This window comes from Hippopotamus amphibius, chromosome 11 (assembly GCF_030028045.1).
Source record: "Hippopotamus amphibius kiboko isolate mHipAmp2 chromosome 11, mHipAmp2.hap2, whole genome shotgun sequence".
In the NCBI taxonomy this organism is placed as follows: Eukaryota; Metazoa; Chordata; class Mammalia; order Artiodactyla; family Hippopotamidae; genus Hippopotamus; species Hippopotamus amphibius.
Genome location: NC_080196.1, coordinates 33,686,250 through 33,710,668, shown reverse-complemented (window position 1 = coordinate 33,710,668; position 24,419 = coordinate 33,686,250). Strand labels below are relative to the sequence as shown.

Here is a 24,419-nt window from a genome sequence, read left to right as displayed (position 1 = left end):
CACGCGCGCGCGCGCGCACACACACACACACACACACACACACCTCTCTCTCCCTCCTCTCTCTCTCTCATCTTTCCAGTCTTAATCCCTGGCAGATGCAGCCTCTGATGCAATGAGAAACCAGGGAACCCCCTGGAGCCGGGGCAGCTACTCATAGGCATGACAGTGAAAGCGGTGGACTCACTCGCCGCACCACAGAAGCGCCTGACAACCGAGTCACAACATCATCTCAAGACCCAGGTTGGGACAGGAAAGGGAGAACGAGAGAAGCAGACAAGCCCGAGGAGTCGCGCCAGAGTGCCCGGCCGAGGCCACCTCGTGAGGCCTCGCGGCAGCCCGCCCCGGCCCCGAGAAGGCAGGTGAGCGCGGGCCGGGGGCGCAGAGGCCACGGGAGCCCGCGGCGCCCGCGGGGAGCGGGAGGGAGGCGGGTCTGGGTCAGAGGCCTCCGTCCCCGTCCAGACCCTCCCACGGCCTCTCCGCCCCCAGACGGCCCACGAGCCTCGCCCTCCGGCCCTTCCTCGCCCACCCCGGAGAGTGCGCCACCCCTCCTGCGGGGAGGAAAGGGACAGGGGAGGCCGAGTTGGAGGGTGACGTCCTCGCCCCCCCCCACGCCATACCGCCTTCGCCGCCCTGGAATATCCCGCCGCGGTGCCGCACTGGCCCAGGGCCGCCTCCCCCCACCCCACGCGGCCTCTAGCCCTGCGCCTGCGCGTCGGACCCAGCAGGGCAGGCGGCGATCTGAGAGTGCGCGCGCACCTTGCGTGTGCGGGCGTGGGGGTGGGACCTGCGCGGCCCCGCCCCTCCTCCGCCCCCTCCCTCCTCCCGCTCCCCCTCCCCCTCCCCCAGACACTGCCGCGGCCGCCGCAGGAGCCCGGAGCCCGAGCCGCCCAGCGACTCCCCCTCCCCCTCCCCCAGCCCCGCCCCGCCCCAACCCGGGGCTCCGAGCCGGAGCGGAGTCTGCGCCTGGGGGTGAGTACGAGACCCTTCCCCAGCCCCCTCTCTTTTCTTTGAGGATCCCACCACCACCCAAAGAAAAACCCCGGTCTCAGCTGCGCGTCCCCTCCCTTCAATCTCCTGCGGGACCCGGAGGTGCCCGGGCCCGCGGGAGCCAGGGGTGCCGCGCGCTGCCCCCCAACCCCGCACCGTCCTGAGCCTGTCGTGAGTCCTCCAACCCCAGCCGGGGGGTCCAGAGGTACACCGCCCTCTGTCCCCACCCCTCGAGAGATCCGAGGGGTGGGACCCCCGGCCCGGCCCCCTAGCGCCACTCTTCTCCCACCTGCCCGGTCCAGGTGCGCGTCCCCTCCTCGCCCCTCCGGGGTTCCAGCTGCGCCCCATCAGCCTGCAGCCGCTGTGGAGAATCTGCCGCCCCCGCCCCCGAGTTTTGAATTCCAGGGTCGCCAGGTCCAATGCCCTCGGTGTCTTTCATCTTTTCTCCTGCTCCAGGGGCCGAGTACCCCCGAAGCCGGCCCGGGGCAGGGGTTCGGGCTCGGGCAAGGGCAGGGTTCGCGAGAGCTGGCGCGAGGCCGGACGCGGCCCCCGGCCCATCTAGGGACTCTGGTCGGAGGGCTGGGGAGGCGACTGGCCCCGGGAGCGTGTCCTCTCCTTGCGCCCCACACAGTGCAGTTCATTCATGAGCCGCCCGGGCCTGCGTTGGAGGGTGCGGTGGGGAAAGGATTCGGACGCGGAACCTGAGTGGGGCAAAGGCCCTGATGGGGGCAGGGAGCGTGCTTTTTCTTTTTCCCTCCTGGCCTTTTTGACCACCTAGGGAGGACAGTCCCAAAGCTTTGGCGCCTTCTTCCCCAGAAGAGAAGGACGCTTGGGAAGTGGAGAGGAGAGGTCAGGGGGCCGGCTGCCCTTGGGGCTCTGTGCTGCCACCTGCCTGGGTCCCCTGGGTGGAGGTACGGCCGCTCGGCACTCCACTTTCCTGCAGGGGGGGTGGGGGGGCCGCACAAGCGGGGAGGGCCAGGACTTCTGTACCCAATACCACTCTCTAGCCTCTCCCTGTGTCTGCAGCAGCCCAGGAAGAGTGAGGTTGTCCCCAGCCCCTCCTGAGGAGGGGCCCCCAGTCCTGCCTCCCAGGCACATGTGAGGAGGGGAGTGGCAGTGTCTGCCAGTTTCCAGCGGGGGGGTGTCCTGGCAGCATCACTGTCCTCCAGGGCACCAGAGGGTCCAGGCCCTGGCATGCCCCAGGTGGCACATGCTGGGTCCTGCTGTTGGCTCACCCAGTTGGGTCTTGGCCTATGGGTGGGTGGGTAGGGATGTGGCAAGGCAGAAGGCAGGTGGTGAACAGCTAAGGATCCCCTTTTGGACGTCCCACACGTTCCCTCCAATTATAACCGTCTTGGAGACCTGGGTTCAAATTACAACTCTGCCATTCTTTAGCTGTGTGACCTTGACAAGTTACTTAACCTGTCTGAACCTTAGTGTCAGTTAGAAAGTATGTTCACTGCCACCTCCTTACAAGATTAATCATGGGGATCAAACTAGATAGTACAGGTAAAGAGCCTGGCACCCTGCCCAGTAGTCGATCAATAATGAGTTCGCTCCTCTGAACTTCTGACCCACCCTGGCATGGCAGCACCCTCCCGCACCCCTGCCTTCCAGCCTGCGACAGATGGATCAGTTTGTTTGAAGAGGTTGGAAACATTCCCTGCCACTCCCTGGCAGAGTCCCGAAAGCAATATAAGCCTTTAGGTCTAGAGAAGAAGCCCATCCAGACTGAGGGGTTCTAGCATATTCTGTTTTATTTTGATTTTGACCAGTTCTCCACTAGACCAACCCCTTTTATTCCACACTTTATGGATAACAATAGCTAATTTTTTTTTTTTTTTTTTAGAATCCATTTGTGCCTTGAACTGTATTAAGAGCTTTACGTAAATCACCTTGTTTAACCCTCAAAACAATCACACGACTGAATTATTATCCCCATTTATAGATGAAGGAACTGAGGCCCAGGGAGGTGAGGTGATGTCACCAGGTCAGAAGCCAGATCTGTCTCATCCTAGAGCCTGTACTCTTAACCACCAGGCTCTGTTGCCTGTCCCCTACACCTGCCTCAGAACCTGAAGTCACAAACCCAGGGTGGAAGGTCTGGGAGCTAGAAGCAAGAGGAAAGCCAAACAGGTAGAAATAGGGTGTGGCATTTCTCCAGAGCTGTAGCTGGCGACCCCCACCCCCCAACACCCAGCTTCCTGATGGAAGTGGCTCCTCTGTTGGCTGAGGCCGCACAGTACAGCGCTTAAAAGCATAGGCTTGAGCCAGGTTGCCTGGGATATCCAGATTATCACAGACTGTGTCATTGAGCAGTGGTGTACCCTCTCTATACCTCAGTGTCCTCCTAGGGTTGTGATGGGGAGTAAACGAGGTAACATTTGTAAAGCAGTTAGAATAGTGCCTGGCACAAAGTAGGAGTTAAATAGGTATTTTATAAATGCATTCTTTTCCTACTACTTTTATCCTCACTTGTGGATACATTTTTGCCCATCTCTCTGAAGTTGTTAGACGGGATGGAGGAAGCATATTAATATCTCTTTGTTACAGATTGGAAGACTGAGGCCCAGGTTACATAGTAACATCTTCATCCCCTCCCAACAGACCACATTGCCTTCCTATGATCCCAAGCCCTAAATTAACTCTTCCCTAGTAACTTAGAAAAAAACTTTTAATTTATAGCCCTCTCCCCCCCACCATGCAAACACTTCTTGATGATTAAGTAACCATCAGTTAGCTAGAAATAAAATCCTCCATCACTCTCCCTATACACTTCCAGCTAAAGCCTCAGTGTCAGACTAGAGAAATTCTGGGATACCAACTGACTCTGGCAACCCTGTAGAGTGGATGAGCTGCCCCTCCCTCCCACAAATATTCTGCCTCAGTCTCCTTTCTGTCAGCTGCTCTCAGTGAAGTCTTTGAGAGCAGCTGGGCTGGGTGAAATTCAGCCCAGCAACCCCACCTCCACAATTAAGAGCAAGCCGAGCCACCAGCCCTGGCTCCACCCTTTCCTGCCCTGTGACCTCCCTGTGAGTGGCTTTTCCTCCCCGGGTGTCTGCTTCCTCCCCTGTCAAATGGGGAGTGTGCCCTACGTTCCTCTTGGTGTAGGTGGGAAGAGCAGTGCAATTGTGGAGGGGAGAGTGGTTTGTGACTGTAAAGAGGGAGGCAGCAGATGGACATGGTGACTTCAGTTACTAAGCACATACCTGGACCCTCACCTACTCTACCCCTTATGTAGGAGCTCCCAGAATATCCCACCTTCCTTGGAGTGCAGAGGATGGAATGGGGACGAGGGTGCTGCTCCAGAGTTTGTACCCTTTACATTCCAGCCTTGGAGTTTTGGAGAGAAACAGGCCAGGAGTGGGTATGGGCTGGATGGATTTCTGGAGTGCACTGGAGTCAGGAGTTAAGGGGGGGTGGGGCGTGTAGAGGCCCCCCAATTACTACATCCCCAAGATACCTATACCTACCTTTAACCTTCCCTGGTACACCTCTTGTTTACATACCCAGGCTCTCAGACACACCCACATACACACCCCCGCTTAGAGACCAACAACTCTCTTCATTTCTGTGAACTGCCATGTAGTCACCCAGCCCCCCCCCCACAGATGCACATCAACACAAGTTTACACACCTAAACACGCACATTCTCACAGTGCTCCAGTGTTCTCCAGCCAGAGAACGCTTAATGAGCACTCACAAAGCTTCTGTGGTCTGCAGAGTCATGTTCTAGGCACATCCGAAAAGCATCAAGGTGCCCTGAAGAGTGTTAGACCTTTTAGAAAGAAGTTGTTAGAGAGAAATTGACCTAGGTTTGATCCCCAGGTCCATTATTTTATGAGCAGTGTGACTTTGGGAAACTTACTTAACTTCTCTGAGCCGCATGCTCTCATCTTAAAATGGCAATGACATCCAACTCCGGAGTGTCAATGATTACATGAAAAATGTATGTATTCTTGAAACAGTGGGCAGTCCATTCATGGTACCTGCTACAATTACTAAGTTAAGGGGTCTTTTTTGTTGTGTTTTGTTTTGTTTTTTCTAAGGCAACTTGGGCTAGAAAGAAAGAGGGAGGCATAACACACAGGGCAGTTATTCCCTTAGCCTTCCTAACCCAGGCTTTTCAGAGCCTCCCTGGGTCCAGGTGAGACACAGACAACCCCAGCTTCCCCTCCAGCTGAGAGCTGGTGCCTCTTGCCCTGCAGTTAAAATGTTAGGAAGAGGCAGGGAAGCCCTCCGAGCCACCCGGGGCCAGGGGACGCTTCCTCCCAGAGTTGCAGTCACCGACGCTAGGTTTGTTGTTCGCTCTCTTTGTCTGGTTTCCTTTCTTCCCTGGGGACCGCCTCCCCCCTCCTACAAGGCAGAGTTTCAGTGTTGTCAGCAGAAGGGGTCCCAGGGGCCCTCCAGTAGGACAGGGGTGGGGCGGTGATGCCGTGGTCACACTTCTCCTCCGCCCCAGGAACCTCCCCAGAGCCCTGCTGGGCTTGGTCCCCAGGCACTTCCAGAACCCAGGCATCTGGGCTGGCAGCTCCTTTCCTCCTTTTCCCTCCCCATCCACCGGGACCGTTGAGGGCTGGACAGCCTGGCAGTGGCAGGAAACCAGGCCGGAGGGCACTACTCTGGCTTCAGGGGGCTTGGGCCGGCTAGGAGGCCCCCGCCCACTCTCCCTTCCATTGCCAATGGAAAAACTCACTGCAGGGCACGGCATTCCCAGCCTGCCCTGCTTGGGGGCAGGAGCAGGGCACTCTGGGAGTTGTAGTCCTCAGCTCAGGTGCAAAGAAAATTGGAAAGAGGTCAGGGAGCTGGAAGGGAGAAAGGCGTAGCTGGCCCAGGAAGAAGAATGAGGGTAAACAGATGTGGCCAGGGCGAGCAAGGCAGGCCACGCAAACCCAGAAGTCCTGCTTTTTAATGAACTTCCCACTCTGACTCCATCCTCAGACCCCTACCCTGAGGACAGAAGGACAGCTCTAAAGCTGAACATCTCGTTTTGATTGGGAAGGTGATTAACAGAGTTGAAAACTGAGCAAAGGAAACCATGCCATTTTTCTAATACAGGTAGAAAGAGAAGATCAAGATGAGGTAGCTGGCTCCTGACCCATCCTCCCCTGGCCTGAAGACCCCTCCACTTAGACCTAAGAACCCTCCCCATCTTCCCGCAGGCTCAGCTCCGTCCCCTGCCTGAGACAGATACAGAGACAGAGAGTTTGTGTTTGGAGAGAGAGAGAAAGAGAAAATGTGTGTGTGGAGGTGGTAGGAGGTAAATGCTAGAGACTCACAGACAACTTCCAGCTTAGAAAAACCAGTCTCCCCAGTCCAGACCTGGGCCAGGTTCCCCAGACCCAGGGTGGGGTTGCAGCCCGAGAGCCAGTGAAGGTAAATCCATGTGACTCAACACTCCCATCCGCAGGCCTTATCTCCAGAGGCCACAGCTTCTACCCACCCAGGCAGCCCAGTGATCTGCCCTCACTGTCCACTCCCCACCCCACCCTGCCCGAGCCGTGAGCAGACCCGAAGGGGACAGGGGCCAAGCCCCGCTGACTGCTCTGCCTTCTGCCCAGGAGGACCATGCGGCAGTAGCAGCCATGCTGCCCTTCCTGCTGGCCACACTGGGCACCACCGCCCTCAACAACAGCAACCCCAAGGACTACTGCTACAGCGCCCGCATCCGCAGCACCGTCCTGCAGGGCCTGCCGTTCGGGGGCGTCCCCACCGTGCTGGCTCTGGACTTCATGTGCTTCCTTGTGAGTGCCCACATGCCACCCTCCACCCGTGGCACCCATACCCTGTACACAGCTGGCCAACACCTGCAGCTCTAACCACTCTCCCACCTGCCCCTGACTCCCCAGCCAGGACTGCCGGAGCGAATCCCTGTCACGCAGCCCAAGCCTAGCCTCTGACCATTCACCCCAGCCAGAGGCATCCCCTTCTAAGACAAAAATCCTATCCCTCTGCCCTGCCCTCCTGGCTAGTCCAGGGGGTGAACGGCCTCTCCTCCTGCCAACCACCCCCTCCTTCCTCAGGCACTGCTGTTCTTGTTCTCTATCCTCCGGAAGGTGGCCTGGGACTATGGGCGGCTGGCCTTGGTGACAGATGCAGACAGGTAAGGCTCTGGGACCATCCCCGACCCCTACACACAGGCTTGCGTGTGCGCGCACACCCCTTGTCCACATTCCTCAGGGACAGGAGGAGGGCCAGCCTGCTCTCGTCCCCTTTGGTGGGGGGATGAAAAGGGACTGGTCCCAGAGCGAGCATGGGGGCCCACAGCTGGGCCTTTGTCCCTTGCCAGTCCCTGGAGACCCACCCCCGCCCCGCTCACCTTGTCTGTTCTCCGTCCCCAGGCGCCGGCGGCAGGAGAGGGACCGCGTGGAACAGGAATAGTATGTGGGGCCGCAGCCCGCTCATCCCCACTAAACCAGCTTTCCCTTTTCTTCTCTTTCACGCGTCTCTTCTCTTCCTGCCACGTTGCCGGTTTCTCTTTTCAGTTTTCTCCTCTGCAGGCTCATGTTCGGATTAACGCAGGTGGTGTGCTTTGCAGAGCAGGGGGCTCCCCAGCTTGTCTCTGCCGCACCCCCCCCATCCCTCCCTCCGGCTCCCAGCCGGGGAGAAGCCCCTCGCGGTGTGCCCCTCACGCGCAGGCCTCGACAGCCCTGGTCGGCCGGGGTGGAGGAGCCATCCTCCCGGGAGCCCACAGTATAGTCACCCTATTGGTTGCAGAGACAAGATTGGGTGTCTCCAGGGGCTTCTCACCCCCTAACAGCTAGTTCTTCCTGTTCCAGGGTCCCCTGCTCACCCCTTCTGGAGGCCCGGGAGGGGGGCTGCCAGAGAAACGCTGAGTTTGGCCCTCTGTGTGCATCACCGTCTCTGTCTATAGGCCTGGCATTGGAGTTGCGGCAGCTGTTGGGGTCGGGGAAGTGGGGGGTGGGGGACATCCCCCAGCCCCCCCCTCACCCCCAGCCCTTCTGGGGCTCTCCTGGTCCAGACTGTCCTTCCCCCCCCCCCCACCCCCTCCACTGCACACTGCCCTGTGCCTACTGTGGGCACTGCTGCCCCATCCCCCACTGGTCAGCTCCGGAACCGCAGGACCCACTCACATTCTTCCTTCAGCCTCCACTGGGCGCGGATGAAGACCCCCCATTCCCTTCGCCCTGAGGCACTGCATCAATGCCCCCCAGTCCCCCTGGTCCCCCGAAGGGAAGGGGTGGGTTTAAGGGAGGCAGAGAGAGGGCGGTCACGCCTCCCTGCTTCTGCCTCTGCGCTTTCTGTGCCTTGCCTGGCCCCTGGAGCTCTGGAGTGGGAGTGCACCCACTTCCCCTGGCTCCCAAGGGACTCAGACTCACCAGCGCTCTGATCTCTCGTCTCCCCCCCCACCCCCCCCCAGTGTGGCCTCAGCTATGCACGGGGACAGTCACGACCGGTATGAGCGTCTCACGTCTGTCTCCAGCTCCGTCGACTTTGACCAAAGAGACAATGTGAGTGCCCTGCCCCCAGCTTCTTCGCACCCCCTTCTCCAGGGCGGGTGGGCTCAGTAGCCTGCGGCTTCCAGTGATACGGAGTCAGGGACCTTCTCCTCAGCGAGGGTGACGCGCGTCCAAGAGCCACAGGGTCACCCCTGGACCCAGAACTCCCGGTTCTGTCTTCCATGGCAGCCTCCAGACCAGCACAGGCTGAACATCTGTGATGTCTAAACATCATTTGCCCCAGTAGCATTCTGTGCCTGCCTCCGGTGATCCATCCTAAGGACCCCTTTCTCCTTAGACCTGGTTCTAGACGTAATAATGAGCCTTCCAGGCCCACCTAGCAAAACACACAGAATCCACTGTGCTGCTCTGAGGTTGCAGGCTGGCAGCCCCTGGCTGCCTGGGGCCAGCAGACCTGCATGTAGGTTGCAGCTGAGGGGTCGCCTGTAGACAAGGCTTGTACTTGGTGATGCAGAGCCGACCCCAGACCCCTTGCAGGTCAGACCCGACACTCTGGCATTATCTGCCTGGCCCTCTATCGTTCCGCCAGGGTTAGACCTCTAATCCTGGTCAGCACTCTAATCCTCAGGCCCTAGGGTGGCCCTTATCAGTCCAGCTTAGGCTGGGGGCCTTGGGGGTGGCAGCTCCTGTAGCCACCGTAGCAGGAGAAGCCTGTCAGCTTCCTGAGCTGGATTCATACTGGTAAGTGGCAAAGCAAAGGTATCACCCCTGCCAGCCAGAGGTGTCCAGATGATCCCCAGACTCAGGGGATGCTGGCAACAGGTAGCACAGTCCTGCCTCTCAGCTGGAGGGTACCTCTCTCCCCATCCCGTGTTGTGCCTGGACCGTCTCCCCATAGGAAGCTGGGGGAGGGTCTGTTTGTGCTGCCCTCCCCCGCACACCCCCACCCTGCCCTGAGTGGGGTCTCTGTCCGAAGACAAGCCTGGGGGCTTAAGAGCAGGACATTGCAGCTCATGGTGACCCTGGGTTGATCCCTCTCAGGTTTTCTAGAAGGTAGGTAGCAGGACCTTGGGCAGCATGGCCCACCTCTGCTCTTGGCGGCCACATCGCGGACTCTCCTTGTTAGCTGCAGGTCTGAGGTCCCTTCCTAGAAGCCCAAGCCCCACCCACCCCCACCCTGGCCCGCACAGCTGCAGGACTCCCCCGGTTCTGCTGCCCTCCTGGGTGTTTGCGGGGATCTGTACTCTGGGCATGAGCGTCTGCAGGCGACCCCATGTGGCCTTGGTCCCTTTTCTTCCCTGAGGGCTGGCACCTCTCCTGTCCCCTCTCTGGGGATGAGCTAGTTTCTGTGGGGGCTGTGGGAGCTGTGACGAGCGGAGCCACAGCCTGGAGGTGGTTCCAAGGTTGGGGCTGGGTGGAAGGGAGGCTCGGGGTGGTGGGGTGGGGACCGTCGCTGATAGTCTCTGTCCCCCCAGGGCTTCTGTTCCTGGCTGACAGCCATCTTCAGGATAAAGTAAGTGAACGGTCTTCAGGCTCTAAAGAAAGAGAGAAACAGAGAAACTTCAGACCTGTCATCTCCCTACAAAGTCCAGAGGCCAGCAGCTTTGAGGGCCTTAGCGCTCCTAGCCAGCCCAGCACCCTCCTCCCTGCTCCAGGGGGCCAGGCCCCTGCTGTTCCTCCGAGCTGGCCTCACTGTACCTCCCCACGGTCTCCTGTGCACCCCCCTGCCTGGGGGGCCCGCTCTGCCCTCAGCTCTCCCCACCCCTGCCACCCTGTGAGAGCAGGGGCTCGCGCTGCCACCTCGGAGCCTCGGGCAGCCAGCGGGTGGGGGCATCAGGCAGGCTGGGAGCAGCCAGCCAGCAGCAGGCAGGAGCCAGTATCCAGCAGGCAGAAGTCAGGAGATGGAGCCAGAGTGCGGCAGGCAGGCAGTGAGCCCTGAGAGAGGCAGGAAGCCCGGACAGGTCAGCACCGCCACCTCCCTCCACCCTGGCCCCCCTGGGGCGCCCCCCCAAGTCTAAGGGGCTTCGCCAGCACCCCTAAGGTGCCACTGCTTCCTGGACCCCCCTCCTCCCTCCCGCCTCTGCCTCTTCCTGCCACCATGTTTATCCTCCCTTTCCAAATTGTCCTCTTCCTTTACTCCCCATTCCTCACTGTTCTTCCTCTCTGCAGTCTTCCTTCTTCTTTTCCTTCTTTCTTCTCCCCTTCTTTCTCTTTCTTCCTGCCTCATCCCTCTCCTCCGCCTCTATTTTCCCTCTCCCACCCCTTCTCCCTGCATCCTTCTTTTTTCTCCCTCCCCTTCCCTCTCCCTCTTTCCTCCCTCCCCTCCCAGAGCATGGGGGACCCAGAGTCCCCTTTTAACCCCATCCCGCTGCCAGATTGGCAGGGGCTAGGGCGGATGTGGGCTGGGGTGGGCAAGGACAGGCAAGCCGCGTGGCCCCTGTGTTGCCCTGGTCCTCACCGCATCCCTCCATCCCTGGCGTCTGCAGGGATGATGAGATCCGGGATAAATGTGGGGGCGACGCTGTGCACTACCTGTCCTTCCAGCGGCACATCATCGGGCTGCTGGTGGTCGTGGGTGTCCTCTCCGTAGGCATCGTGCTGCCCGTCAACTTCTCAGGGGACCTGCTGGGTCAGTGAGGGCCAGGATGGGTGGGGCAGGGAGAGGAGGGTGTGGGAGGGGACGTGCCCTGACTCCACTGTCATCCTCTTCCCCCCCCCACCCCCAGAGAACAATGCCTACAGCTTCGGGAGAACCACCATTGCCAACTTGAAATCAGGGTAAGTGTGGGAGGCTGGTCCGTAAGGCCTGGGTCTGCAGCCAGGGACTGGGCGTGAGCGGGGAGAGGAGGAAAAAAGGGGTGTTCAGAGGAGCGGTGCTGAGGCTACAGAGATGGCTGTGGGGCCCTGAGGGCTTGGGATGGAGACAGAAGGAGCAGATCCCAGGGATGGCCAGATAGAGATGAGCCGTGTGCAACCCCGGGCCGGGGAGGGCTGGCTGGTGGTGGTTGGAGGGCAGTGTAGCCAGCAGGTAGGGCATGAAAAGGTGACCTCTTGGGGACATTGGAGTTGGAGTGGAACAGTCTTGGGGTCTAGAGGATGTGGGGTGTGGGACGGGCCTTGGGAAGGGGTCGAAAGTGCATTAGAGGGGCCCTGTACCAGGGTTTAATTAACACGGGGAGGTTGGGGGTGTCCGAGAGTGTTCCCAGCCCCGGCGGCTCCATGCACCCCTCTGCCCCGCCAGGAACAACCTGCTGTGGCTGCACACCTCCTTCGCCTTCCTGTACCTGCTGCTCACCGTCTACAGCATGCGCAGGCATACCTCCAAGATGCGCTACAAGGAGGACGACCTGGTGAGTGGCCAGGGCCCAGGCCCGCCCAAGCCCAGCCCCTCCCTTTCCCTCCAGGCCTCCTGCTGGAGTTGTCAGGGGCGTGGGCTCCCGGGTGAGGCCGGCTGGCTTTGAATCCTGGCTCAGCAGCTGAGGAACCCCCATCCGGCCAGTTAAGTTACCTCCCCCAGCCTCGGTTTCCTCATCTGCAGAACGAGAGAACCGTTCCCCTCCCGAGGTGGGCGGGGGGGGGGGGGGGGGGCGGGTGAGGTGAGGCCGTGCATGGAAAGCACCAGGGCCGGAAATAGCCGCCGGAGGATATTATGGGAGTGATTGTCCCTCTCCCTCTGTGTGCATTCCCCAAGCTGTTACTGAGTGCCCACTCCATGCCACCCACGGTGCTGGGGCCTCACCGCCTGAGGATCTGACAGTAGAACCCCTTCTCCCCCTCTGTAACCCCTCAGGGAGCAAGCGGGGGGAGGCTTTCACCCTGCTCGCTGCCTGATTTCCATTAGGAGTGCTCGCCCCGCTTTCCCTGGGCCTGGCTTATCCCAGGGCCCCCTCCTGCCCCTGTCGGCCCCTCTCTACTCACCCCCTCCCCACCCCTCCCTGCGTCCTCCGGAGGCGGGGTCGCGCCTCAGGAAGGCAAACCGGCCCCCTCTCACCCCAGGTGAAGCGGACTCTCTTCATCAACGGAATCTCCAAATATGCAGAGTCAGAGAAAATCAAGAAGCATTTTGAGTGAGTAGCTGCTCCACCCCTAGGCCCTGCGGACCCTTCTCTGCCTTCCAGCTCCAGGGGCACCCTCACACACCTCGCTCTTTCGCGGGGGAGGGGGTGGTCAGGGGCTGCGGTGGCGGGGTGCAGGTGAGGCTAAGGAAGAATTCTCTGACTCCAGGGCCGTCTAGCACGGGGGCTGCACTTCAGGCCCCGCAAAGAGCAGGAGAAATACTTGAAATATGAGTCCCCTGGGCCTCGCCTCCTGACGTGCACTGGGTCATGGATGGTCGACCCCGGGTCCACGGGCCCTTGACGGGTGTCGCTGTCTCAGAATTGTGTGGGGCATTCTGGAGCTTGTGTGTGGACTGGCGGGGAGAAGCTCCTTGGCTTTCAGTGGGTCCTCAGGGAGCCAAGGAGAGCCTGGGCTGTGTGTTCTCCGTGGCGCGGTTCAGCTAGAAGTCTGTGTTAGTGAGGGGGTGGATGTACACCTCCAGGGAGCCAGAACAGTCTGTGTGCAGGATTAGGGATCCTGTCCTGGCACGCATCTGTCTGTTCATTCAGCAGACGTTCTCGGGTGCTGTTGAGGTCACTGTGGTGGCCCGGGGACCGCAAAAATGAGGGCAAGACCGTCGAGTTCTCAGGGGTTCACAGTGCGGAGGCCGGCTTTAGGGGCCAGTCCAGGGTCTGCTCAGGGATTGGTCTGGGGTCGGTATTAGGAGCTGGTCCAGTGGTTCTGATTAGGGACATTGGGGATTGGGGGTCTGGATCAGGGCTCCGCCTCTGGTCAGGATCAGGATTTAGTGAGGTCTGGATGAGAGGCCAGCCGTTGTTCTGGATCAGGAAGGGACTGGGGTCAGGTTCCAGGCCTGTGTGTTACAGGAGAATGGCTGGTTTGTGACCAGCGTTCATGGAATATTCTTTCATTCTGCGTGCATTCACTGGTCACCTTCTGTGTGTCAGGCGTAAATAAATTAGAAACAGGCCCTGCCTTCATGCAGTTTACAGAACAGCAGCCAAAATTAGATCATCAATCATTGGTCAGTATGAGAAAATGATTTGGGGTCCCATCTGGGGTTCAGGCTGGTCTCAGCATTAGGGGACAGGCTGGGTCAGGATTAAGGACAATGTGTGCCGAGAATTAGGTGACATCTTAATGTTACCATCCAAGTGGAATCAGTCATCAGCTTGTACAGATAAGTCCTTTTTTTTTTTTTTTTTTTAATATTTATTTTTTTTACTTATTTGGTTGCACCGGGTCTTAGTTGCAGCAGGCGCGCTCTTTAGTCGTGGCTTGTCAGCTCCTTAGTTGCTGCAGGCGGGCTCCTTAGTTGCAGCTTGAGGGCTCCTTAGTTGTGGCTTCCCAGCCCCTTAGTTGCGGCTCCAGGGCTTCTTAGTTGTGGCATGTAAACTCTTAGTTGTGGCATGCCTGTGGGATCTAGTTCCCTGACCAGGGATCGAACCCAGGTCCCCTGCGTTGGGAGCGTGGCGTTGTAACCACTGCACCACCAGGGAAGCCTGCAGACAAGTCCTTTACTAACAGGTATCCTTTGAGCACCGGCTATGTGCCTGCACTGAAGCAGGAGCTTGGGGATATGGCAGGAAACGAGCCCCTGCCCTCATCTGCTTACATTCTAGTGGGGCGAGGCCGATGTCAAAGAAATGAACTAGGCAAGCAGGGGTAGGTGCTAAGGGGAAAACTAAAGCAGGGAGAGGGCGGGGTGAGAGGGGTCAGGGAGGGTTGCTCTTTCCGATGGGGTGGGAAGCTGGGGCTCTGACAGGGTGATGTTAGAGCATAGCCCTCGGTGCAGGGTAAACCCTGTGAGTCCAGCATCCACTGATCCAGCACCCGTTTGTTGTATACCTACTATGTGCTTCATCCCAGGGAGACAAAGAAGAGCCAGGCTTGACTGGTGTCTGTGGGGAGCTCACAGTCGAGGTTGTCTGTTTCAGGGGTCATTGGGTGGTTTTGTTTAGGAAACAGTCTGATTAAAATTAGCAGTCAGCCTATGAGCAGGGACTGGGGAGACTGCAGTCCCAACTGGAGTTTTTAGGATCAGTGCAGTGAACACTACGGAATAGCCATTTCATTAACCCGTTCATTCCACAGCACAGTGGGTGTTTACTGAGCACCTACTATGTGCAGGCTGTTGGCCCAGGCCTGGGTCCGTGGTGCTGAGCAGGAGGCAACCCTTGTGCTCGTGGAGCCCTTGGCTAGTTGTCAGTATCAGGTAGGGTTTGGGGTCCAGGCCTGGGGTCTGTCTGGATTGGAGGACTGACCCAGCTGAATCAGGTGATATGCTGTGTGCAAAATCAGGGAACCTGTGTGGTGGGGATTAGGGGATTAGAGATTAATTGGGTGAAAATGAGGGCTCAGCCTGCCACAGGGCTGAAGGCCCTTCCAAAGAGGAACCCTAAAATGGTTCGAGCAACCAGCAGTGTCTGGGGAAAAGTCTGAAACCTCCTGGGAAGTGCTTTTCAAAGACCCCATCCCAAATTTAAGTTGCCAAATTCTCATAGGTTTGTGTGGTCCATCTTGTTACTTTAGAACCATATCTCCTGCATCTTTATCACTTGGTATTTTCTTCTTTAAAAATTAAAAAAAAAAAAGACAGGGACTCAGTGTAGATTAGGGATTAGGATCAAGGAGCAGTGTGATCTGGATGAAAAAGGAAGTGCTCCTCCACTCAGTCTGCAAGCAACACTTGAGCCCTGCCGGATACCAGGCACTGAGAGTCTATTTGGTCAATCTCAAGTCAAGATGGGGTCAGTCTCAGATCAGGGTTAGAGGGTCTGGGTTATGGATCAGTTTAGATCAGAGTAAAGGATCAGTCTTCGGCCAGGGTTTGAGGTCAATCTCAGGTCAGTTTTCAGGATCAAGCTCTGGTCATTCTTGGGCCAGAGATCATTCTGTAGCCTGGGGTTGTGGGTTGGTTGGGGTCAGTTAATGGTCAAGGCTAAATGCTGGACTCTAACCAGGTCTTCTGGGAACAAGGTTAAGAGAACAACTATGACTAGAAACAGTTTCTCTCAACTTGAAGTTCACAGCCCCACACAAGAATCAGACCACAGCCGTGGCATCCCCAGGGCCCCGTGGGTACAACTCACGCCTGGGTCTGCACCCCTGCCTCCGTGTGCACACCTCCCCCACTCAGATAAGCATGAGGAGGAATTCCAAAGTCTTGTTCTTGGGAACTGTCGTTTTTGCAGACTCAGAAAGAGGGAGCTTGAATTGGGGCTGTGTGTCTTGAAGGTGATGGGGTCACAGGGGAAAGCTGGGGGCAGGGTCCCTGCAGAGGATGATGGTGGGCTGTGTTTCAGGGAGGCCTACCCCAACTGCACGGTTCTGGAAGCCCGCCCGTGTTACAACGTGGCTCGTCTGATGTTCCTCGATGCAGAGAGGTAATGGGGCTGGGGGCGGGGGCAGCACCGGACGGCCCCCTGCCTATTGTGGAGAGTGTCTTGGCTGCCACCCAGGAGCCTGGCTCCCCTTCAGGTGTTTCCCAGGGCATTTGATTATCTGAGCCTCATGGCATGTGGGATCTTAGTTCCCCAATGAGGGATGGAACCCATGCCCCCTGCAGTGGAAGTGCAGAGTCTTAACCGCTGGACTGCCAAGGAATTCCCAAGGGGCATTTTATTTTAATTCACCCCCCGGAGTGCCTGTCAGTTTGCTCTGGAAAGAGCAAGCCCTGGAGGTTAGAGGAAGGGGGCCCACTGTCCCCACCCCATTTGAGGATATCCTCTTTCTCAGCTACAGTGTGCAAAACTTAGGCCAGACTATAGGAAGAACTTCTGTCCCTCAAGGGATGGCGGGGAGACCCTGGGCTGGGACATGTCTAAACCATGCATCCTAAACAAACCCAAGATCAAGGTGGACCCTGTCCTTGGGGAGTGGATTCCGTGACCCCCTAGCTGGGCTACCTACCCATCCTCCAGCCAGACCCAGCTGGGAGATGGGTGACCGGGCACCTGGGTCCCACAGGAAGAAGGCCGAGCGGGGAAAGCTCTACTTCACAAACCTCCAAAGCAAGGACAACGTTCCCACCATGATCAACCCCAAGCCCTGCGGCCACCTCTGCTGCTGCGTGGTGCGAGGCTGCGAGCAGGTACGGGGTGTCCTGGGCTCGGCTTAGGCCTCAGGGCCCCCAGACTCCTGATGGGTGAGGGGGGCAGTTGGAAGGTCCTGGGGAGACAGGTGGCAGTGGGGATGGATGCACCCCACGGTGGGTGCTTCCCAGAGGAAGCAGAGCTGGGGCGAGGACCACAAGCAGGGGGCAGCCCCTCCCTTATCAGGTCTCCCTCTGTTCCTACATCCTGGAAGCCTTAGTCCCGCTGTTGGGTTTGTCCCCTATACCTAAGGTGACCAAGTGTTCAAACCCCAAATCAGAAGCGGTCAGCCAAAAGGACAGCTTGCTCTATTTACAACTCTGTGGCTCTAGGCAAGTTTCGGGACTGCTCCATCTCTTGGTTTCCTCATCTGTAAGATAGGGCTGCTTGTACCCCCCTCCCAGGGTGGCTATGAGGATACTCGAGTGAACAGAGAGCTCAGAGCAGTGGCTGGGATGCAGTCAGCTCCAGGCGGTGCCCGTCGGGTGCCGCAGGGGACCGGCAGCTCTGACCAGGGCCCCGCCTCGCCCACCCTGGCAGGTGGAGGCCATCGAGTACTACACAAAGCTGGAGCAGAAGCTGAAGGAGGACTACAAGCGGGAGAAGGAGAAAGTGAACGAGAAGCCTCTCGGCATGGCCTTTGTCACCTTCCACAACGAGACCATCACCGCCATGTGAGCCCCACCCACCCACCCCGGCCCCTAGGGACCAGCTAGGGCACCCGGTCCCAGGTAACCATGCCCCCCTCCCCCAGCATCCTGAAGGACTTCAACGTGTGTAAGTGCCAGGGGTGTACCTGTCGCGGGGAGCCCCGCTCCTCCTCCTGCAGTGAGTCCCTGCACATCTCCAACTGGACTGTGTCCTACGCCCCCGACCCCCAGAACATCTACTGGTGAGCAAAGGGGATGGTGAGGTGGCTTCGCGGGGCCGGCGCAGGCTCCAGTGGGGAGAGGGAGGAGAGGGAGGCCCTAGGTGTCTGTGGGGACGCATTAGGCATCCAGACCTGGAGTGACCCTCCGTGCGTTCCTAGGGAGCATCTGTCCATCCGAGGCTTCATCTGGTGGCTGCGCTGCCTGGTCATCAATGTCGTCCTCTTCATCCTCCTCTTCTTCCTCACCACCCCGGCCATCATCATCACCACCATGGACAAGTTCAACGTCACCAAGCCCGTGGAGTACCTCAATGTAAGGCCCACACCCCTACCCTCCACACTGTGTCCCCAGGCACAGATACCAGGCCCCAAATCCCTCCTGGCGGCAGCGGGAGGCTAGGGGAACCAGATGCCCTCCAGTCCGGCTCCTGTTGCACTTTTCCAGCCCAGCCCCACTAAGAAGGTCCCACACGACCATGGGCTACACTTCCCTCAGGCTCCCTGCCACCTTCCCCCTAGGAGAGGCCTCCCTCGAGTTTACACACTGCTAGAGGGGCTCCCAGGGAAGAGAAAGAGCCTGGGTCCTTTCCCGACTGATCATGTGACCTCAGACAAGGCCCTTCTCCAGATCCCTCCATCTCTCCAACCAAAGAGTGAAGGGTCAGACCAGATCCTTGGCTTCCAAACTTGGATTCTAATGCCCTTCATCAAAAGCAATCTTACATGAAACCCAATGTAGAAAAAAGCAAGGTCGCTCAGATGGCAGTGGGGTGGGGGGCACACTTCTGCTGCTCTCCCCTCACCCCTCCTGCAAACCTCCTTGGAACCTCAAAGTTCAAGAAAAGGCACTTTGAAAAGCATTGAATGATGATGGCATAATAGATAAGACCCAGACTGCCTGGGTTCAAATTCTGCCACCACCACTGCTTACTAGCTAGATAATTTATTGAATCGCATTTTGCCTCAGTTTACTCATCTGCAAAATGGGGTAATATCATTATTGTAAGAATTAATACATGAAAAGTACGTGATCATGTACCCCCCAAAAAAAAAAAAAAAAAGTGTGTGATCAGAAAAAAAGTACATGATCAGTGCTTGGCACATAGTAGGTGTTCAGATGCTAACTGTAATATTATTCACTTTGGGATTGTATATATGGCCCTGGCCCCCAGATGTTCTGGACTTCTGGCATGAGGCCCTGAGAGCTGGGGGTCCCAGGGCTCAGTGGGGGAGGGTGCAGGTAAGCAAAGCAAGCTGTCCCACTAGATTGCCCCCACCTGACGTATCCCCCCCAACCCGTGCCCTCTGCAGAACCCCATCATCACCCAGTTCTTCCCCACCCTGCTGCTCTGGTGCTTCTCGGCCCTGCTCCCCACCATCGTCTACTACTCTGCCTTCTTTGAAGCCCACTGGACACGGTGAGACACATACGCCCCCCCCCCGCCCCCCACTGTGGCCCTCCTGGGTGCACACCTTCCACCTTCAGGCTCCCTGCCCTGGGCAGTCCCAGAGCTGGTAGGGGAGGGATGGTGACCGGCCTCCTCACTTTGGGAAGCCCCCCTCCTTCCCAGGGAGCCCTGCTGGGACACTGTACGAGCTGGGGGAGCAGGCATGGGGGCTGGCTCACCTGATCTCTGCCCCCTCATGTGCCCGCCTCAGCTCCGGGGAGAACAGGACCACCATGCACAAGTGCTACACCTTCCTCATCTTCATGGTGCTGCTCCTGCCCTCGCTGGGACTGAGCAGGTGGGTTTCAGAGGAAAGGGTGGGAGCTGGGGTGGGGGATGGCTGGAATGGGAGGGGGAGCAGCTCAGGCTCACACCTCCTCTACAGAGCCAGGGGCCCCATGTCTGGGGGACATCCCCAGAGCGCGTGGTCGGGACTCCCCCTCCTCTGGGGTTCTGGGCTGCTCCAGCCCCCCTACACTCCCCTTTCCTCCCCTCTCCAGCCTGGACCTCTTCTTCCGCTGGCTCTTTGATAAGAAATTCTTGGCTGAGGCAGCTATTCGGTTTGAGTGAGTGACCGGGGTCCCCAGGGAAGGAGACCAGATTTGGGGGGGGGGTATTCCCCTGTGGGAGGGGGCAGCAAATCTCCCACCCCTGCGGCAGGGAGGAGGAGGGGGCTTATATCATGGTCAGGCAGGGTCATCCCAAAGGTTGCCCCCGCAGGCTATCTTGGGTGTATACATGGGATGTCCCCGGGTCTGTGTGGGGAACCTCTCTGGATTCTGAGGTCACCCTCAAGGTGTTTTTGGGGCTTTGGGACCCACACTCGGAGGGTTTCTGTGGTGGGCTTTGGGGCTCATATCCTGGGACCGACTGTGGGAGTCCAGAGCTTCACTAGGGAGGTTTGGAGAGGTCTGTAGTGGGATCTTGGTTGTGCTGCGGGAGTGACGTGGGGGTTCCCAGAGGTATCCCTGAGGGTCTCCGGAGCCATACCTTTGAGTGTCTATGGCAGGCTCTTGGCTCACACCTCAGAGTGCCTGTGGGGGACTCGGGCTCATACTGTGGGGTGTTTCTGGGGCACAAGTGCTGGGAATATCTCCAGGTCTTGGACTGTCATCCAAGGTGTGACTGTACCGTTCTCTGTGGGGCACTTTCCCTGGGAATCTCTGTGAGGGGATCTCGGGGGACACGAACCGTGGCTGTTTATGTGGCTCACGCTCCAGGGGTCGTGCTCTAGGCCATCTGTGGTAATCTCGGGCTCACACTTGGGGTGTCCTGGGTACTGACAGAGGTCCCTGGGGTCCGCCTCTGGAGATCCCTGGGGGAGGGCCTCTGGAGTCCTGGAGGTGTCTGAGGCTCATCCTCTGGGGGTGGCTCTGGGTTAAGGTCTAAGGCGAGGAGCCTTCTGGGTATTCCTGGGGCTGACACCCTTCGGGATCTTTGGGGTCTCATGGTGGGGGGGCATCTCTGGCATCACACCCTGAACACTGGTGGCCTTAGGGGTCTCGAGCACTCTCTCCGGGGGTCTTTGTGGGGCACGAGTTCGAGGGGTGCCCCTGGGCTCCCTCATGCTGAGGTGTCTGGGGCTTCCTTTGGAGGCATCTGTGAGCACTCTGGCATCTGTCTGCCTCTGCGGTTCACACTAAGGGGGGCTTTGAGGGCTGACCTGGAGGGTCCACGTGAAAGGAGGCACGTTGGGGGTGCTGGCATGCTGGCAGCGGGCAGGGGGCCACCGGGTACCCCAAGGGTGCAGAGCTGGAGCACCTGGTGCCCGCAGGTGCGTGTTCCTGCCGGACAACGGCGCCTTCTTCGTGAACTACGTCATTGCCTCAGCCTTTATCGGCAACGCCATGGACCTGCTGCGCATCCCGGGCCTGCTCATGTACATGATCCGGCTCTGCCTGGCGCGCTCGGCCGCCGAGAGGCGCAACGTGAAGCGGGTACGGCCGCCCGGGGCAGCCGCGGCCTGCACAGCGCCCCCTGGTGGGCCCAACCAGGAACGGTGGCAGCCGTGCTCGAGCGTGGGGGCGCCCGGGGTGCTGGGACTTGGGGAGCCGAGTTCCACGGCCCTGGGTGACCCGCTTCCTGGCCGGGACCTCAGTTTTCCCGTGTGTACAGTGACGGGTTGACATAGCTAACCCTGAAGGCCCCTGCCAGTTCTGACAGTCTAGTGTTCTGACGGGAGCTGGGGGAGGTCTGGGTCCAGACCTAGGGTCCCTTTGCCCTGACCCCACACGGGGGCTCTGGGCGTCCCACTCGCAAGCCCACCAACCTGCCAGCCCCTCATCCCTTGAAGGCGCCTCTCCATGCCCCATCACTGTACCCACCCTGACCTCCGTCTCCGCCACAGCCCCTCTCTCCATTGTCTTTGCCCTGCCCTACCCTGGACGTCGGGTTCCTTTTCTCCCTGGCTTCTTTCCTGGCCCCAGAGTTCCTGGCCCCCTCCCACTTCCCACCTGCCCCGAGCCCCTCCAGTCCACCCCGCCCCGCCTCTTGCCTCCCTGAGCGACACTCCTGCCCATCTCCCCCCCAGCATCAGGCCTACGAGTTCCAGTTTGGCGCAGCCTACGCTTGGATGATGTGCGTCTTCACGGTGGTCATGACCTACAGTATCACCTGCCCCATCATCGTGCCCTTCGGTAGGCACCGCCGCGCCGGGACCTGGGCCCTGCTCGGGGGGACCCAGGACCTCTCCCGCTCCACTCTAGCAAGGCAGGCCACCCGAGTGGACAGGGCCCCGGCTGGGAGACCGGCCCCTCGGGCCTCCCGCCTGGTCCCTGGCTCAGTCTGGGGCTCGGCCTGGGGGGAGGAGGGGAAAAGCCACTGCAGCTCGGGCTGGACTCAGCTGGCGTCCTGGGCCCCTGGGCCAAGTCTCTGCAACATGGAGATATTCGCTCACACCAGTGCCTTCACTCAGGTGGATATACTTGGACACACATCACATGCCTACTGACAGGGTGTCCACACACACACACACACACACACACTCACTCACTCACTCCTACACAGGATCCATGGGCACACTTGGACACAGCCCCGGGAAAGACCTTAAAGTCGGGAAAGACCTTTGAGTTCCAGGGTGGGTTTGGGTCCTTGCTGCTCATGGAAATACCCTGCTGTAGCTGCACCATGTGCCTTGGGCAAGTCCCTCTTCCTTGTGAAGAAATTTAGCAAAGTTTCTCTTCACCCCCATTATCACCCCCACTGGTGGCCTCTCCTTTCCCCCCGCTAACATCCTAACCACTTCACCACCCTCCCTGGTTATTGAAGGCTCCAAACTCCCAAACTAACCACCTTGTTCTCATTTGAAATTTCCCATCCCCTCAACCTCCAGGAAAATAGGACTTAGCACCTAATTTATGCTCATCTGTGTAAGGGCAGGGATAGGAAGAACGATATGGGTTTTAAGAGGATGCTTGCTGACCCAAACTAATGGATTTCTAATAGTAGAAGTCCTAGGGAGGGGCTGCGGAGTGAAGGGGCTGAAACAGTGGAAGCTGAGGTTCCGTGGTCCTGCAAGGGGCTTAGGGCTCTATTCTCTACTGGGCCTGGGGCGGAAGAAGGGGGACCAGCCCTTCAGTGACCTCAGAAGGCCCAGGACAACCCGTGACAAACACACAAGGGTCCAGCAGCCCGAGGTCAGGGCCCGTGTGGCTTCCCCCAGGGCTCATGTACATGCTGCTGAAGCACCTGGTAGACAGGTACAATCTCTACTACGCCTACCTGCCGGCCAAGCTGGACAAGAAGATCCACTCCGGGGCCGTGAACCAGGTGGTGGCCGCGCCCATCCTCTGCCTCTTCTGGCTGCTCTTCTTCTCCACCATGCGCACGGGTGAGGGCCGCCTCCCACCCTCGGGGACCAGGGAGGGGCGGCGGGAAGAGGAGACGCCCACCGGAGTCGAGGCAGAGCGGGCCGCGGGGGCCGGGGGCGGCAGGCCTGGGGCCTGGGAGAGGCCACAGCATGTGGGAGTGCGGGACTGCACTCAGAAGGGAGCCGAAGCCCCCGGCAGAGGGGCCCGGAGGAAAGGTCGCGGCCCTTTGTTTGCACCCCCGACACCAGGGTTTCTAGCCCCCACGTCCATGTTCACGTTCGTGGTCCTGGTCATCACCATCGTCATCTGTCTCTGCCACGTCTGCTTCGGACACTTCAAATACCTCAGTGCCCACAACTACAAGGTGCGGGGGGAGGGGGGCAGGGAGGTGACCGAGGGCGGGATCTCAGCAGGGTGGGGGTGGGGGCTTGGGAGCTGAGGGCAGGGACGGCAGGGATGCCGGGAGGGAATGGGGTCATGATTGTGGCTGAGGGCAAGGGCAAGGGCATCCCCCCCCCCCCGCCCACTCCCTGACTCATTCTGGGCCCCTCAAGATTGAGCACACGGAGACAGACACCGTGGACCCCAGAAGCAATGGACGGCCCCCTCATGCTGCCGCTGTCCCTAAATCTGCGGTGAGTGTCCTGCTCCTTGGCCAAGCGTGGGGAAGATCCTCTGGTGGAGATTCAGCCCCAAAGTGGGTGCCCCATTGGTCATCAAGAAAGGGAAACCTGTTCCAGACCCCAGGGTGGTGGGGACCAGGGGCGGGGAGGGATCCGGCTTCACCAGGTGGGAGCTGCTCCCCATCTCCCTGGGAGGAGGGTCACTGCCCCTCCCCGCACAGGCCATGAGGTTTCCCATCACCACATCCCCACGAGGGGCAGCCGTCCACCCTAACCCTCCCCCTCCTCCCCCTTCAGAAGTACATCGCTCAGGTGCTGCAGGACTCGGAAGTTGACGGGGATGGGGACGGGGGTCCTGGGAGCTCGGGGGACGAGCCCCCGTCGTCCTCCTCCCAAGATGAGGAGCTGCTGATGCAGCCTGACGGCCTCACGGACACAGACTTCCAGTCTTGTGAGGACAGCCTCATCGAGAATGAGATTCACCAGTAAGGGGAGGGAGGGCCCTGGAGGCCGCGCCCTGCCCCCACCCACCCTGCCCCCCACGGACACTAAAATGCTAATAATTTATTAGATCTAAAGCCCCTTCCTTCCCCGCCCCCTGCTTTCATTAAGGTATTTAAACCTGGGGATGTCGTCGCTCTCCCCCACCATGGAGGGAGGGAGGGAACCCCCCAACCTCAGTGAGGAGAGCCCCGAGCCGGCCCCGGGGCAAAGAGGGGTGTGGAAAGGGTTCCCCCAGATCAGTGCCCCCTCCCCCCTTGGCTAGTAGTGTGATCAGGGAAGGGTTCATGAGAGCCAAGAGGGGTACCTGGTGCCACGGCTGGAGACCTGGCGGGGGCAGGCAGATCAGGGGCTGCCCCCCCCCAGTTCTTACCTCCCGCTCCTGCCACCAAGTCCCCCTGGGATCTAGCACTCCAGGGACGTGGAGTCTCCAGCCCCTACGGGGTTGCGTGAGAGGGGAGGGGGTGCTGAGTGGGAGGAAGAGTCAGGTCCCGAGTCGGGGGGGGGGGGTGACCTGGGGGTGGGGGGTGGGCATGGCTGACACTGGAAAATGGGGTTTTGCACTGTTTGTTTTATTTTTTTTTCCTTTAAAATAAAAATGGAAAG

The 24,419-nt window shown here is 59.2% G+C and overlaps 2 protein-coding genes across 9 annotated transcripts in view; one reads left to right on the top strand and one right to left on the bottom strand.

Moving 5' to 3' along the window:
- MRPL14 (mitochondrial ribosomal protein L14) overlaps window positions 1–760 on the bottom strand; it is a 12,179-nt gene extending 11,419 nt beyond the window's left edge. Inside the window, exon 1 of one of the 3 annotated variants that reach the window (XM_057698586.1) lies at window positions 618–760. The gene's annotated coding sequence lies outside the window, so the exon portion shown is untranslated. The remainder of the gene's footprint in view (window positions 1–617) is intronic. The other 2 variants (XM_057698587.1, XM_057698579.1) reach the window with 2 other exon arrangements.
- On the top strand, window positions 168–24,419 carry TMEM63B (transmembrane protein 63B). Of its 6 annotated transcripts, none has more exons than XM_057698573.1 (24): window positions 179–359; window positions 6,549–6,731; window positions 7,011–7,090; window positions 7,329–7,367; window positions 8,369–8,459; window positions 9,884–9,921; window positions 10,895–11,037; window positions 11,135–11,186; window positions 11,713–11,758; window positions 12,405–12,475; window positions 15,773–15,853; window positions 16,437–16,560; window positions 17,102–17,235; window positions 17,316–17,453; window positions 17,592–17,745; window positions 18,744–18,850; window positions 19,092–19,178; window positions 19,381–19,446; window positions 20,655–20,817; window positions 21,411–21,516; window positions 22,542–22,709; window positions 22,938–23,053; window positions 23,244–23,324; window positions 23,610–24,308. In XM_057698573.1, the coding sequence occupies exons 2-24, from the start codon at window positions 6,573–6,575 to the stop codon at window positions 23,799–23,801; spliced, it is 2,436 nt and encodes an 811-aa protein (XP_057554556.1). In that variant the 5' UTR covers window positions 179–359; window positions 6,549–6,572; the 3' UTR covers window positions 23,802–24,308. The 6 variants fall into 6 exon arrangements, with proteins under 6 accessions (XP_057554558.1, XP_057554556.1, XP_057554553.1 ...); XM_057698570.1 differs by having other exon boundaries at window positions 185–359; window positions 11,650–11,758; window positions 23,610–24,419; XM_057698572.1 differs by having other exon boundaries at window positions 185–355; window positions 11,650–11,758.